We start from the raw sequence: 17,019 nt of genomic DNA on the forward strand, positions 1-17,019 counted from the left end.
CGTTACGGACGTGCCGTGTTTTATTTTTACCGCGTTTTGTTTCCCTTTCGTTCTTTCCTTTTATGATTTAAGCCACCATGTCGAAGGGCGACGGTGAACAACAAAACGGCTCCGGCGAGGAGTCCAAGACCAACCTCATCATAAACTACCTGCCGCAGAGTATGACCCAGGAAGAGATTCGGAGCCTCTTCTCGAGCATCGGCGAGGTGGAGTCCTGCAAGTTAATACGCAATAAGGGGGCGGCCTTCCCTGATGCACTGAATCATGCGCTGCACGGCGGAGGACAGAGCCTAGGCTACGCCTTCGTCAACTACCACCGCCCCGAGGACGCGGAGAAGGCTATCGCGACTCTCAATGGACTGCGCCTTCAGAACAAAACCATCAAGGTATCGTACGCCAGACCCAGTAGCGAGGCCATCAAAGGAGCGAACCTATACGTCTCCGGCCTACCGAAAACGATGACACAGACCGAGCTGGAGAGATTGTTCAGTCCGTACGGCCGCATCATCACATCGCGCATCCTTTGTGAAAATTCCGGAGGAAGACCGTTCACTGGAGGAGAGCAGGGCCTGTCAAAGGGAGTAGGATTCATCCGCTTCGATCAGAGAGTGGAAGCTGAGAGAGCTATTCAAGAATTGAACGGAACAGTACCTAAGGGAGCGACGGAGCCGATCACAGTGAAGTTCGCAAACAACCCAAGCAACAACGGCAAGGCGCTGGCGCCTCTCGCCGCCTACTTACCGGCAGCGCTGCGCTTCCCAGCACCCCTCGGGAGATTCAGCTCAGGCAAGTCCCTACTCGCTATCAATAAAGGTCTACAGCGCTACAGCCCGCTGGCGGGCGAGCTACTCGGCGGCGTATTGCCGGGCGCCGTCGGCTCCGAGTGGTGCATCTTTGTTTACAACCTAGCCCCCGAGACTGAGGAGAACGTCCTATGGCAGCTGTTCGGACCGTTCGGCGCCGTCCAGAGCGTTAAAGTGATCCGCGACCTGCAGACTAACAAATGCAAAGGGTACGGATTTATAACGATGACTAACTACGACGAGGCCGTCGTCGCTATTCAGTCCCTCAACGGCTACACGCTCGGGAACAGAGTGCTGCAGGTCAGTTTTAAGACGAACAAGATCAAAACGATCTAAGTCGTCCCGGATACGGCCTAGCTGGACGCTAGGACGGCACAGCAGGCGCGCACCCATACATACTACTCTTTAATACTGGCGGAGGACATCGCCGCCCAGACAAAGGACCTGATCAGACTGTCTTCCCGACTAGACCGCCCGCAGGGGCATTTTGTACATTAATTGTATATTTAATCGATTTGCTCATTGTACCTCTTTGTTCGGCGCCCGCCATTTTCCCCCAGGCAACTGGGTTAAGTGTTACGGAAATCAAAATGGCGGAAAGTGATTGCGCATGTCCGGATGAAATGGCGACGCCGGGCAGGGAGACGGAGCGCGCAATAATATGTTAAGACGAGGCATCAAATGCTCTAACAGCAACCATACATATTAATAGTCAATAACATATGGCAATCATCGCTTATGAAAGGTTGTGGTTATCGAGAAATAGTTATCGATTATAAATAAAGTAATTAGCAATAATAGCCTAACGCTATTCTCACATAGGCGATCGTATCTTATGGACAGCGGCCGGCTCGGCTCAAATCGATAATGTTTGCCAAATGTATTCGTCTGTCGCTCACTGTAACGTATAGTAGACCGGCCAGGCCTCCGCGGGAGGCGATCGGCGCAAATAAAATAGTTATTGTTAATGATTGGAAATATATATTATCTATACTTATATTTTAATCATATATTAATCTAATTAAGAATGAAACTAATCAAAAACTGTGATAGGTTTTGATAAAATTTTAAAAAAATAAATCTTGAAAGATCTCGGGAAATGAAAACTTGAGGGTGGTACGGCGGTCGACGACGGTACGCTCGCAGCGACGGCACCGTCGTGGGCGCGGGGCAGCGTCGGCCGCGTGACCACGGAGAGCGTAGGTAGGTTAGTTTTTGAGAGACATTTTGAGGTGACTAGAAATCGGATTACGCTTAAGGGCGGTGTCGGATGGCACGCGCAATCAAAGAGGATGCGAAATCGATTCAGGTCTCGCGGGCCCGGGCGAAGCGGAGGCCACCCCTCCGTGCCGCCCGCGCAAGAGCGAGACGGATACTCAAGCCGGTCACACGGGTGACGAGAATGGTCCGTTCGCGGAACAATGGTGCATAGTAGTCTAACGATGTCGTTTCGTAAAAATCGATGTCTAAACATATTATGATCGGTACCTGTTATATTAATAATGTATGGATGCGACCCTGCGTCTATTCGAAGTAGGCTTTAATTGTCTTAGTTTAAATGAAAATTTGTAAATAGAGAAAAAAATGTTTAAAAAAATATATAAAAAATAGAGCTCTCGTGTCAGATACGCCACCGAACACAGAAACTTCAACCCGAAAAAACATCGAAATTGAATAGATATACTATCGTGCCGTCCTAACGACCCTAACGATTTTTGTAAAAAAAAATATATACTTAATATATGTAAAAACAGTTTTGTAACATTTCAGATATTAATAAATAGGTACTCATAATTACCAAAGATGAAGATTTAAATTTACAAGTATTTATATATTTATTATAAATGTAAAACGTGCAATAACTGATAGTCAGTAATTTAATAAAAATATATTAAACAAATGACTCGAAGAGGCGTTGGTAGACTTAATGTCGTGTGGGTTACTACGTGCCGCGTCTGTTTACTATTTATTGTAAACTCGTTTACCCGAGCGAGCCACGGTTTCGATTACTTTATATATTTAACGAAAAATTAAAAAAAAAATCGCTTTCTTTGATCCAGCTTGAGATATGCTTGACATCCGATTTAGTGATAATATGTTTTATTATTAGGTGTATTGTATTTAATTTAGATGAATTGTGAGTTACCTAACACCATGCGTCATTAGTCGCGATATTAAAAAACAATCGTTGGATTGTCGTAATTTTTTTATATGTATAAATATAAAATCATATCGACGGAATGACGCGTGGGTTTATTTAAATGTTTGATTTATTTATTGATATAAAGGTTCGTACGGTCGTGACGAGCCACATGAGTGGTCGGAGTGGTCGGCGTGATGCACAAGTTTTGCAAACTAACAATATTTATTCGATCGTAGTCGTCTTTTAGGTTAAAATAGTTGTTGTGTTGTGATGTTTCGACTCAGTATCTATATTCGTACTAGTCAGCCGTGCTAACGGATAATTATTTGATGTTTGTCTGAGTCGAATCGATGTTAACAAATTACTATAATGATAATTATTTCAACAATATTTGTTCTTAGATTAACTTTCATTAATTTAGTGTATGTGCAATTAGTTGTATCTCACGTCTATTTATATTAGGTGTGCATTTAACTTATTTAATATAATTTGTATTATTGAATTCGTGGGGTAAAGGAGGTGACCCAAATTGATTTATTTATTAGGGAAAATATATCGGGCGATTAATCGATTTAGTGTTTAAAGGGAATATTCGTTTCATCCGTATCTAATGTTTGTTTGGTAATATTTTGAATACTTAGTTCTATAACGATTACTTACGTATTATTTTTGCATATTCGTGTAAAAGATGTACGTTTGAATCGAAACAATAACACCAAAGTATTGTAATGAAAACTCAACGACTTTTTAGATAATAAATAAATGTAAATGTGAAACACAAAATATTTTGGAGCGAAACGTTAAGTTGGTTAAGGTTATGGTAGGTGATCGAGTAACCTCTTAGTGCTAATATTAGTAGAATGTTTTGTGCGTTCCCTCTCTTCTTTCGGACATAATTAATAAAAAAATAATATTAATGTTAAATTAATAATAGTGCTCAATAGGTAGAGGGCGCGAGCCTGTTTCTAGAATAAATATAAAAAAAAAAAAACTGAAAAAGCAATAATAAAATAAAATTGTGAATTTTTAACCACACACGAGTAGGTACGCTACAATATAATTAACTTAATATTTTTATATGTATTTTAAATATACTGTAATTCATATCTTCATAGATGTAAGCGGCCGGCTTGCAAAACATTCTACTGATTACTCTGTGATTGAGGCGTTTATGACTATCGACTGCTGTCTCGAATCGACATAAGTTAAAAAATTATAAAGGCTGTTTTGAAAGCAATAAAACATTATAGAACACCATTTGGTTTGACGAGGCCAAGAAAACTACGTTCCGAAATCGGTAGTCATCAATGCTCTAAATTCACATGTATCTACAAAACTATGCCAATAGCGTTGTGGGTATCGTCGTGTAATGAAATCCGACATGAGACAAGGGATATTCAACCTATTATCAATAGCATAACTGCTACTTTTTGAATGGTGTTTTGATGCATTTTTTAAGAAATTTAAAAAAAAACTAATATTAAAAATAAACTTAATTATTGGCAATCCAGAAACAATACTGTAATACGCATAGGCTAATTGACATTGAGGCTGTGAAATTAGCAAAATAAAAATAAAAATACACGTGGCGAATGATCTTAATTAATAAAGTATCGTGTTAAGTGGAATCACAGAATGATAGAGTATTTTTGTAATATTCGGTAGAAATGAGATGTGAGCGTGCGCTAGTTTCCAAATTTGACAGCTGTCATCTGTTAGTAGACAGGGTGCACGCGGCGGGCGCGAGCGCTCGACTCGTTCCGTTACACTCAGATGCCATTTCTACTCGTCGTTCTGTGTATGGAAATCATTCAATCACGCGTACAAGCAAAAGGTTAATGGCCCATATTTAATAAGTAAATCAATTGACTTATCCGATGATATAGCGTGACCGTTGACTGTCCAAATAAAAATATGAATGGAAAAAGCTAACAGCGTTTTCCATCCAGTAAGCTTATTCGTGGTATAGGTGATAAGGAATGGCCTTAGTCTCGGGCATAAGCACAAAACACAAAATAAATGGCCGAGTCGTACGCTATTCCCATAGTTAAGACACAAATTGAAGAAATGAAATCTTCCATAGGAAATAATACGTAAGTTTAACGTCTGCGCGTAAAAATATTTCAATTTTCAGTTGTGTCCACGCTGGATGCTCAAATCTAGTAAAATGCTCAAAATTCAAAGTCGCATTTAGTGTTGCGACGCAACTGCAGTTCAACGTCGATAAATTGAAATCTTTTGAACACCGCAGACTATTCAAGACATCGACTAAATGTGTTACTATTACTTCATATGTCGAAATGCTAGTTGAATAATTGCATTGCACAACACCTACTCTTTTCGCTGGGGAGACTATGTTGTTGTAAAATTATTGAAAAATAAATAAATAATAAAACATACGTTTGCTCATTACGTACTTCCTTGCCTTTTGGAACTGTTTCTCTAGTAGTTAGCTTAGCGTACTCCTTTCGATAGTTTTACAAAATATAGCCGCTCCCTAAGCGAACTCTCGCCTCCCTATCGCATGTTCATTATCATTGTGAGAACATACGACAGCGTTTTTTAAACCGAGCCAATTGCAGAAACAAAGAAGAGATTTAAATAGATTCTATTAAAAAAAATTCTATAGCCTTGAGATATATCACCTTTCAGAACACCCTGTATCGATTACCTATTCACAAATAACAAATCGGTGCCGTATGTAATCGCAGACATCATTATAGACAGTGAAAATAGAAGCCGAAACGGAAAAGGTTATAATGTCTAAATTAAAAATTGATAATAAATAAAAGTACTCGATTTCTGAACGTAATTTTCGATTTTAGCTTTCGGTTAAACAGACGATTGCAATAAATATGTAAATAAACAGGCAACGGAGCAGCTTCGGGTTAACCGAAATAGTTTCGAATTTAAATTAAAAAAAAAAGTAATATCATGTAATATCAATTTCACTGTCTATTTATTAGGTTATTTTCGGTGTTGATTCCTCTTCTGCTAAACGGTTCGTTCCCATTTCGAACACACAACGAAGGAACACCGTTAACGTCGCATCGTTCATCTTCCCTGGTTCCCTGTTTCACGTTGAACAATCAAACCGAGGCCTAATCCTTATTCCGGACGTCAATAGTGTAATATCTCGTAACGTATATTCCGGCGCGATGGGAACAGACACGTTAAGCAGCGTAGTATGTGATACATAATAAAAAAGTAGTTCTCTCATACGCCCTTAAATATCCGAAGGTTGCAAATGGTGTTATGAACTCCAACTTCCAATTTGTTTAAGGCTAGCGAATAATTAGAGAAATGCAACGTAAGATAAAAATTTAAGTCTCATAGTATTGTGTAAGTATTTTACCAAAACTCCAAATTTAAACTAAAAAGCAATCATATATATAATTAATTAAATTATCAGTCAGCCGATATCCTAAATCCCGCTGACTTTCATTTGATACAGAACGTATTTTATAAAACGCGTGAAAATAAAAAAAAATAATAAAAAATAACTTCCCGTACATATATTTAAAGAGATATTTCGAAGGCGTTTGATTTCGTCTATTTCTTAATTAAACTTAAGACGTAGGTATCTGTGTTGGTCGTACTAACAGATTTAGTTGTTGTACTGTGACGTAGGGCGATCCGCGCGCGCGATAATAGTTATTAAAATAATTTCTATTGTATCCATAATCGCGTGCACGGTTCGCGGTTGCGTTGCCTCGTACCTAAGAGATAGGTATTTCTATATTCTTGTGTCTGTTTAAACAATTACCTCTTCTTCAGTATAGCTTTTGTGAAGACGTTTTATTTGCACAAGATAGTAGTGAGAGTAAGATTGAGGCTAAACCTGAACTACTTAGCGATCTTTTTATATATCGTGTTCTCTGTGTATCGAACACATCTGTCCACTATAATCTGTGCCGAAAAGAATGTGCAATAACATCACGTGACTTTGTCATTGAATTGTATTTGAGCTATAAAACAATTGTACGATTAGGTTAATTTAGGCGTCTTTAGATAGCTCATTTATTATTATTATTATTATATCGATGTTATTTCGATAAAAATTCAAATTGCTTATATAATATGTACGGAACTACGAGAGTATGAATTGCACAAGTGCTCAGGTTTACACGATAGGTAAAAAGGCGCTAACGATATAATAGCTGATGCCGTTGCACAGTGACGGAAGTTGAATTTTTAACGGGGAAACACGGTAATGGGAATAATCGCCAGTCGTAACCACGGCTCGTTAAATTATAATGAGCCATAATACAAATGCAATGAAGTACAATTTAGCATAAATGTTTAATTTAGCGTTAATTTAAAGCAAATATGAAATATCGAATGACCTATTTTTTAAAATATGTGTTTTCAGGTAACTGGGTCATGCAACCGTTATTTCCCGTTAAAAAAAACTGAAAAGTTCCGAGTGAAGTCAGTTTTAGTGTCATCTTAGGGGCTTCGTACATGACCTTACTCAGTAGTCGCGTTAAGAGAGCGCGCGAGAGGGATGGAGCTATACGGGCGTACATAAGGACCTCTCCGTCGCTCTCGTAGCTCCGTCCTTGTCTGTCACGACCGATTAAGGTCCTGTGCGGAGCCTAGTAGAATAAATGTTGTTCGCTATATTTTGTAAGTCTGTGGTTTTCCAAACTCGTAGTGGAGCCCTACCGGGTCGATATTAGATAATGATATTGCGTTTTGGAAAATCGCATCGAACCGTACTTTATTTAAAGTTCGGTCTAGATATTTTTTAAAGTACTCATTCCTAAAATAAGACATTATTAACCAAATATTTACATCTGTAGTGGTGACTTGGCTGTTTTAAGTAATTTATTCATTAATTAATATTTTCACGTAATTTATGTGTCTATAATTATTAATTTATTGGAATTAATTATAATTGAATAAAAAAAAAATAATGAAAAATTGTCACATTCTCTTCACTTTATACAATAGTTTTTACAATATGATATTTAATATCCTCAATGGTTGTAACTATACATTTCTTGTTCTAAATATATAAAAAACCCGAAATTTTAATTTTTTTCATTTATCCCCCTCATCCCTGACATTCCTTAGACGTTATTTTTTGTATGTTACTACTCATTTCAAAAACTATACAATCGATTTATTTTTTTTTTAATTTTTAAATATCGTATTATACATTTTTCCAAATGTGTTTTCAGGTCAAAGGATCGTGTAGCAATATCTGCCAAAAGATTAAAAAAAAAACTTTATTTAGTTCATTTATATATTCACACATATATAATTTTTATTTAATATAACATAATTTTAACAACTAATTAATTATTAGTCATTTCATTTAATTAGTTTATTAAATATACCTATTTAATTTCTTCCTGGTACATTCCGAACCAGTGAAAATTTTACAATAAACGTATAATGTAGACTTACATTACATTATAAAAGAAAATATGATTAAAATGTCAAATCTTACAGCCAACATTAATATCATTTATATTTCATTCTCTTTTCATCTTAGCAAATCACTGTGTGCGCGTGAAAGGGACGAATAAAAAAGTCTATTAAAAATTAAATTATTAATATAATATATTTAAAAAAAGTTATTTTTTTTTTTTATTTACAAATGCAATGACAATTACAAAGACTTCAAATATATTGTGATATGTTACATCAAAAATTGTTTAGTAATTTCAAGTTGTGTCTAGATATATTCAACTTTTGTTATTAAACTAACCTCTATGTAATATATCAATTCAATGAGTTTCATTAAAGTCGATCCAGTAATTTTTAATTGGCAAATAATCGTTTTATATTTTCCATAATGGCAATATTGTGAATTCTAGAAAATAATATACGAAATATCAAAAATAGAACGGACATCAGGAGACAGTTTAAATCCAAATTCATATATCTGTACTCAACATAGAAGTATTACACTTTTTTATTAATTATCAAAATTCTACCACCGATTCGGAAAGAAACTACTCAGTCAGAAGAACCCAAGACGACAAACGACTTCTCGCCCGAGCCTTCAGGTAGGTACTTCGTCTATTTATTAGGCGATTTGTACAATTTCACGAAAAATATATCAAAATTATCTAAAGAGAATACAAGTGAATATAACGAAAAATCGAGAGTTTCATCAGCTACTGACTTTTGAATCTTGTGTTCACCGATGATAGGTAGTGGACATATCCCAGTTGGAGATGCTACATTAATCCAGTCATTATGGGCACCTCTTTATTCAGGGTGGTATTAGAAGGGAAACCAATAAATATATAAAGAGTCAAATAATAAAAAAAAATGAGTTTCGTTAATGTATAGGTATGTTTTTTTATTATATTTGTAGGCAAGTACTACTAATTTATATACGTTATTACGCATATATACGTATTATTCTACGATACAATCTGATTTTTTTTTTATGATATAGGTCAGCGGACGATGAATAGGCCACCTGGTAAGTGGTTACCACCATCCATAGACAATGGCGCTATAAGAAATATTAACTATTCCTCACATCGCACCACCAACCTTGGAAACTAAGATGTTATGTTCCTTGTGCTTGTAGTTACACTGGCTCACTCACCCTTCAAACCGGAACACAAACCACAAACCTGCTGTTTGGCGGTAGAATTTCTGATGAGTGGGTGGTCCCTACCCAGACGTGCTTGCACAAAACCCTACCTCCAAGTAGTAATTACATTCCGATCCGAACTTCGATCGATCTCTGTGTTAGTAGAATAGGAAAATCTTAAGGTGAATTGCCCGGAACTCCTTCTAAGCGGTTGGGCTTACCCGGTGACGCTGCGGTTGGAAAATAAATAAAGTTGTTATTACACCCGAACCAAGTCGGGGCGGGAAAGCTATTGATATACCTATATTTTGTTGCAAGGGTTCTGTTAAAATGTGTATAATTTTGGTTGTCCTTCTTAGATCTGAGGCCTTTTTCTACGAACCGTTTGTAGTGTTTTAACAAATAATAAACAATTATATTGCTTCTATAAGTTCTTTATTGCATAAACATTTTGATATAAGCGAAAAATGTTCAAAAACAAAGCTCATACAATACAAATATGCCATGAAAACTTCGGTATTTCATTTTACCCATAATAATAATTAAATAGGTTTTAATTTAATGAGGGTTCTCTGCAACACACTGCCTCATTCGTAGATATGAAATACCTCTTCGTTCTACGACTACATTTATAAAAATGTTACATCATAAAACCATTAGCTATACTATTATTATAAATACGAAAGTCACTACGTCTGTTTGCCTGTACCACTTCCACCTCTAATATGTAGGCTATTAAAAAAGATACAAAATATTTTTATAACGGATGAAACTGGAACTAAAATTCAGGGCACCATTGTACGGTACCATCCTTTGTCAAGATAGAAATAAGAACCCTAATCTTATAAAATATTAAATATACTTCATTGTACACCACAAACAACACGAAACACACAGAAAAAAAAAGTAAAACAAAATTAGTACAATAAATAAACCAAAAATAAATGTTGATTAAGAGTGTTGTACAATGGGCGGACTTATGGCTAACTAGCCATCTCTTCCAGACAAAACCAGACAATCTTCAGGATTTTCGGTACAAATAACGAGCAGTGATAATGTTTCTTTTAAAATGAATCCCTACTTAAAAATGGTAGGGATGACACTCAATGAATTAAGTAATCTTAATTTTTGAAGATAATAATAGCATTAATTCAATAAAAGTTATAATTCATTTATATAGCGAAGTACATTTGTAGATATTTAAACATAACGTGATTTTAACGTGTTCAACAACTGTGCCTTATAAATTTTTTAAGTGGAATTTATGTAAGCTAGTTTTAGGTTTCCTTAATTTTTAATGATATGTATATCTTTATGTTTAATTAGTATAATAATAAAATATATTAGAAATTCTGGTCGCGGGCCTCTTGTTAGTAAAAGTGAGGCCATAGAAGGCGGAAAACTAAATATGCGTTGCAGTCCAACCTCACACTAGACTAACACATATTAACAAACATTTTTATATTTATAATACTTAGACCTTTCCCGGAGCTAACAAGATTAATTTTGTATTAAATCACGAATTAAGCAGATGACAATTCAGTGTTTGCCCGGTTCGAACCCGGATTTGAAACGGGTACGAGCGGAATAATCGGCTCAGATACACTTGTTCTATCGATCATCTAAACTTCTATCTACATTAATTAATAGGAAAATAAAATCATTTTTAAAAACAGAATTTCGTGTCTATTATTATAAGGAGTTCCATTATCTGGAGTCAATCTTGGGTATAGAATCAAGTCACGCTTATCATGAAAATGGATTGTCCCAGATTCATTTGATATTATGTAACAAACATTGCGAGTTAAATCTTGTATAACTAGGGAACTTTGAATCTAACTTTGGCCTCGTACTTATCCTTGACGAATAAATTTGCCGGAAATATTTCTTAATTATCTACAGTGTAAATTATCATACTTACAAACACTGACTACTGTGCTGTTATTATAATATAAATCATACTTATTGATAAGAAAAAAGTTTAATTAAAAAATACTCATAAAGTTTATTAAGAAACAAAAGTAAATTATATTACAAATACAATGTATATCTTATCTCCAGTTCCCGAAACGCTGATCAAAGTTTACATTTTCCACCTCCCATATCCCATACTTATGTTACAAAAACTAAATAAAAAGTAGTATTTCAACTAATAAAGAATGCTCTAAATGGAAAAATCACATTCACTCGAACACCCCTACACAATTCAGCAATGGTATCGAACACCACCCTAAAGCATCCCCTACGAGACAGCACCCTTCGGTTACCCTCGCAAATTAATTATTGACGTATTTATGTGTACAATAACAAGTCGAACAGAACGACAATTCCGTCTGTCGCTCGGGAATGTTTTGACTATTGTTGTGCAAACTTTGCATAAAAGTAAATAAAAAATCTATATCCTCCCTCCTTTTGAAAAGAAGATGTATGTGCCGAAATGTCACATGCAGGCTTCCTCGCGATGTTTTCTCTAAACACCGAGCACGAGATTAATAATTATTACGCCCATGAAAACGTAAACCGAATCCCCAATCAATCTACTACCTCTGGGCCACTTAAAAATTATAATTAATCTTCTAAAATGTCAATTCATAATCATAGCCTACTTAAATCAAAGTTTGCTTAGAATGTGTTGTTGTTTAGCTGCTATTCCGTAACTCACTCGGTGTTTCACTCCTGAAATATTGTAAACGGGCACAGCTTGATGCGCTTTTTTACGCGTATCCTTGTAATTATTATGATAATTATATTATATGTCGCATATTCAGATCTCAGATCTCAGATTCAGAACATCTGCACTATTATTAAAACAAAAGACTGATGGAGCTCGTGGAACCTTAAAGTAAAGCAACAAAGTAAAGAGCGACTTCTACTTTCCGGTAGTGCGGAACGACGCGTCCTTAATTGATAACTAAATTGTTGACGTATTAACAAATTGTTAAGCACACTCAGTACCGGGAATTTATATTCGCTTTTGTTGCTAAACTATAATGTTACAAGCACTCCTTGAGGACTAATATCACTTCCTGATATTTCAAGCTCGTGTTCTGAGATGAGTCTGATGTTTGTTTTAACATAATAGCTCTACTTGAGAGTCCATCTTTTATGGTAAGATAACTTAAAATGTTGGACAAGGATATATTGACGATAAAAAGTGTAGACTCAGTATTTACTGATTTCCACGAAGTAAATTGGAAATTTTTACTTTATTAATTTAAAATCTGTAATTCAAAAAGATACAACAGAGTAACGACTGAGTTTCTTGCCGGTTCTTCTTGGAAGAATCTACTTTCCGAACCGGTGGTGGCTTTACATTTAAGTAAAATACTGTATGACGATACAAACGTGTTATTTTTTTAGTTTAATTAAACATAGAATATATTGATTTGGTTTGATTTGTATGTAAACATATTTTCGAGTCAATTGTGATATCGATATGACTTGTGACTTGTCAGTTTGTCACGTACGCTACATTGTTACAAACACAATGCAACCCTCAGACGTGCGTTATTATCGCACGATCTCATTTCCGCGGATATATCTGATATAGGGTCGTTGTACTTACTGTCCCCAGGGTCAATGGCCGCTCATTCGGGGGTGATTCGTCTATTATCTATTTTAAGGGTAGAAATCTTAGGGAGAATATGTGCGTGAAAAATGTAATATATGTTGAGCCATATGTTTATTACTATGTTATAATATGTATTGTTTAAAGGAGCATCCTGTCGACGCTAATATCAAAATCGTTCAATAGTTTTGGTATATGGCATTTCTTACAGCGCTAACATCTATGGACAATAGTGACTTCTAACCATCATTACTTAACCACTTAGACAGTAAACATTGCCACTTAAAAAAATATTCACCATTCGTATATACTTTCGCATTACATCATCAATAAGCCACTAAACTTGAGAACTAAGATTTGTGTCCTTTGTGCCTGTAGTTACACTAGATCACTCACCCTTCTAAGCGGAACACAAAAATACCATATATATTTGGTGAATGGGAAACCTACGTTCTTGCACAAAGCCTGACAAACGCAGTTATACTGGGAACACATAAAATTAAAATTAAAATCTTTATCATAACGCTGCTCAGCGATCGGAAGCTGCGTACTTCCAAAGAGGTTTAATAGTATTTAATACCTTTGCGCTCTACGCTACACGTCGCGCTGACAAGATATACTTGACCACTAAATATTGGCCGGTCTTAACCCCTAGTGATTTTTACTTATTCCCAAAATTAAGGAAGCATATTTATGAACTAATATTTGTGAGATTTGACCCTGACGCTGTTGGCGTTGTTCTTTGAGGGTCAAGAAAGACAAAAGAAAGATAGAAACATGTCATTTATTTATATATATTCCAAATTTATTGAATAATAAGAACGGACGGATAATGCATAAAAATAATTTCGTTTATTTTCTTTCAAAATTTGACAAGCTTTTTTTAACTAATAATATCTGTTTAGAAACAAGAATTTGAACCAGTTCCTCTTATTCTACAAATTATAATAATGACATGATTCTACTGGGTAGAATCATGTCGTTGTCATTGGGTCCCGATAAACGCCTAACGCTCAACAGCATAGATAAGAAATTTTGTATATTAAAGCTTGTAATAAAAATGTTCTTTCAAATTATTTCATTATATTTATTACAACATTACTATTATATTAATCAAAACAAGAAAAAAAATAGATATAAAAGCTACAGAATTATAATGTATTCTGTATTTTGATTCAAATAAGTATTTGATTAATTCTCAACAGTACCCATGTTATTTATGCTTCATCCAATTCAAGAAATCTAAAATGTTCAAATGTACATTTTTACTCTGTATAAATTTGATTGTAATGGACTTCACTCTTTAGCAATATCGATTTAAAAAGACAGCAAGGGTTACCATAGTAAAATATTCAATTACCAATCGCAAATAGGGGAGGACTTTAATTATGAAATTAAAAGGGGTTGCAACTTAATTATGACAGGGAACGGCATGCAAAACATGCTCTTAAAAGTTGAATTCGGCCAAGTTTGTAAGGTAATACAGGGAATGGGTTCCGTAGGCAAATTACACGATATGTCAAAAATAGTTGTTTATTTTTTCAAATAAGTTAATTTCTGACAATTTTGATGTTTAATAAATTAGGATTAAGCTGGTTGTCTATATGATTTAAGGAGCAATCTACTCAAAAAAAAATACCGACGTACGTTAGCACCTTTTAGTGACACGCTCTAATTTAAATGGAGATTGAGCCAGTGTAATTACAATCACAAATCATAAAAATCAAAGTTCCCATGATTGGCGGCGCATTGACAGTGCAAATATAAAAATAAGCACCATATTACATTGGTTACAGAACCGGTGTGTATCTATTGTGGAATATCTTACCATCAATCCTACTGAGTACTCGATATTAATAGCGAAAGTAACTATTTCTGTCTGTCTATTATACTTTCAAGTCTAAACCTAATACTAATACCACAGCGGTATTATCAACGGAATCCTAAAAAAGTTGAGCTAATGAAGGTCCAGTGGCAGTTGTTGAACAAAAACTGGATTTTAGGTTTTTAAATATATTCAAATCAAAAAGCACGTTGTAATTATATGCACATATTATTATAGTTACAAACGTCTGTTTGCATTGAATTTGTAATAGCTTTCCTTAGCTATTATAATCATTTCTTTTTCGCCGGCGGTTCTTCAGAACGAATACGAACTGGGAATGTTCAAGAACACTCTACTTATATCTTAAAGACCGGCATGTAAACATTCAACAAAAATAGAGGTAAGTTTATACCGGTGGTATGATTCTACGTACATAATGGACTTGGTCGGTACTCGTCAATAATTGTATCGCTTAACATCATTTTGTATCGCTGTTGCAGTTGGAACGGTACAAGTAAAAAATTAGACTGTAGTGTTCATTCAGAGCAAAGAATCTTAGATCGAAAATACCACTTGACATCAAATCAAATCAAAAGTGTTTTATTCAAGTAAACTTCACAATGAAGCGTTGTTGAATACTAACACGGTACCATCCAAACATTTTTCATATACATAGATGCGTGTAACTGACTTTGAAGTATTGAAGCGCAGTGACCACTGACTGTCCATTTTTTTTAACCATGAGGAAAAATATAAGTTCAAGTTGATTTTTTTTTATATTTTTTAAGATGCTTTTCAACTGATAAAATGGACAATTTAAGTGTTTTCAGCTTTCCGCAAATCTTTACTTTAATATCAATATTGCTGACATTGTAACAATCATTATCTACTATGTAGAGTACATATTTGTGTTTATAATTCATTTCGTGCGGCGGTGAAGGAAAACATGCGTGCGCGAGGAAACCTGCATATATTTAATTTCACCGGAATGCTGCCATACTCCGGTATCCACCAACCCCCAATTTACAAGCGCGGTGGAATAAGCTCCAATCCTTCTCCTCAAAAGAAGAGGCTTTAGCACAAAACTTTTTACTTTTATGTAGAGTAATTACTGACTCTGTTGTCGTTGTTGACAACAATATCCGTAATTAATCTAACATGGTGCAACTTGACTTAGTAGCGTAATAGAGATATTTTTATAGGCACACAGCATTTATTACTATTTACTTTACTCCTAAGTACAGAAAAAAAAGGTTTTTACGTGAAGATAGAGATAAAATTGTTTTGTTTTGCGGAAAAAAGTGTTCCTTTCTTCTTTATGTATTCGCTTCGCGTCCATATGATAAATCGTCCGTATAGATTTGTTTGTTTTTCTTTTTGATGTAATTATAGAGATTTTATTTTTTTTATTATTTTAATAAATAATTTATTCAATAATATCCAATGCGCCATCTTGTATTGTATGTCGTCTTGTATTCACACAGCCAGATTCAAAATTATTACATAAGCATAAATACTTAACTACTTTTTATTGTAATATGACCAATTTATAAAAAAGTAACCCGTTGTATTTTATCCTTTCTAAATTCTACTATACACAGTACACAACCGAGTGTATCTCTTTCTCCTTCTAATAAAGAGTCGATATATCTATGAAGGTCGTAATCAAAATGAACGGGAGGGTGAAAAATCAATACCACCCTTGCATACATCATATCTGCGATAAGGGTCGCTGGAGTTTTAATAGAAAGAAATAATTAATAGATGCAGCCGAAATTCGTCTGGACATGTATTGTTTGAAGGTAAGTTGCTTCAAATTTTATTTATAAAACACCAACATGGAATACAATAATGTCGACAGCATTATTGTAAATTGAAATTTTCTCAATGTCATTTATTTATATATTTTATTTCAAGAAAATGAAAGTATAATAATTAAAAAATATATATAATAATAAAATCATACAATTTAAATTATACATACATATAATATTAAGTACAATTAAAATATTCCTTTTGTAGGTGCGGCCTTTACGTTTGCCTTACCTTATTAAAAAAAAAACTATCAATCAAATCAAGTAGCAAAGTAAAATTACATTGATCATGGCTGATATTTCT

At 34.9% G+C, this 17,019-nt stretch overlaps 1 protein-coding gene across 1 annotated transcript; it reads left to right on the top strand.

Moving 5' to 3' along the window:
• LOC125072685 (ELAV-like protein 2) lies at positions 1-7,784 on the top strand. Its single transcript, XM_047683351.1, has 2 exons — positions 1-1,103; positions 7,319-7,784. The coding sequence occupies exons 1-2, from the start codon at positions 78-80 to the stop codon at positions 7,397-7,399; spliced, it is 1,107 nt and encodes a 368-aa protein (XP_047539307.1). The 5' UTR covers positions 1-77; the 3' UTR covers positions 7,400-7,784.
• Positions 7,785-17,019: the final 9,235 nt, after the last annotated feature.

Source organism: Vanessa atalanta, chromosome 22 (assembly GCF_905147765.1).
Source record: "Vanessa atalanta chromosome 22, ilVanAtal1.2, whole genome shotgun sequence".
NCBI lineage: Eukaryota > Metazoa > Arthropoda > Insecta > Lepidoptera > Nymphalidae > Vanessa > Vanessa atalanta.

Coding starts and splice junctions, on each gene's coding strand:
- LOC125072685 (XM_047683351.1), top strand. CDS start 78: ATGTCGAAGGGCGACGGTGAACAACAAAACGGCTCCGGCGAGGAGTCC. Junction 1,104..7,318: donor TCGGGAACAGAGTGCTGCAG/GTCAGTTTTAAG, acceptor ATGTGTTTTCAG/GTAACTGGGTCATGCAACCG.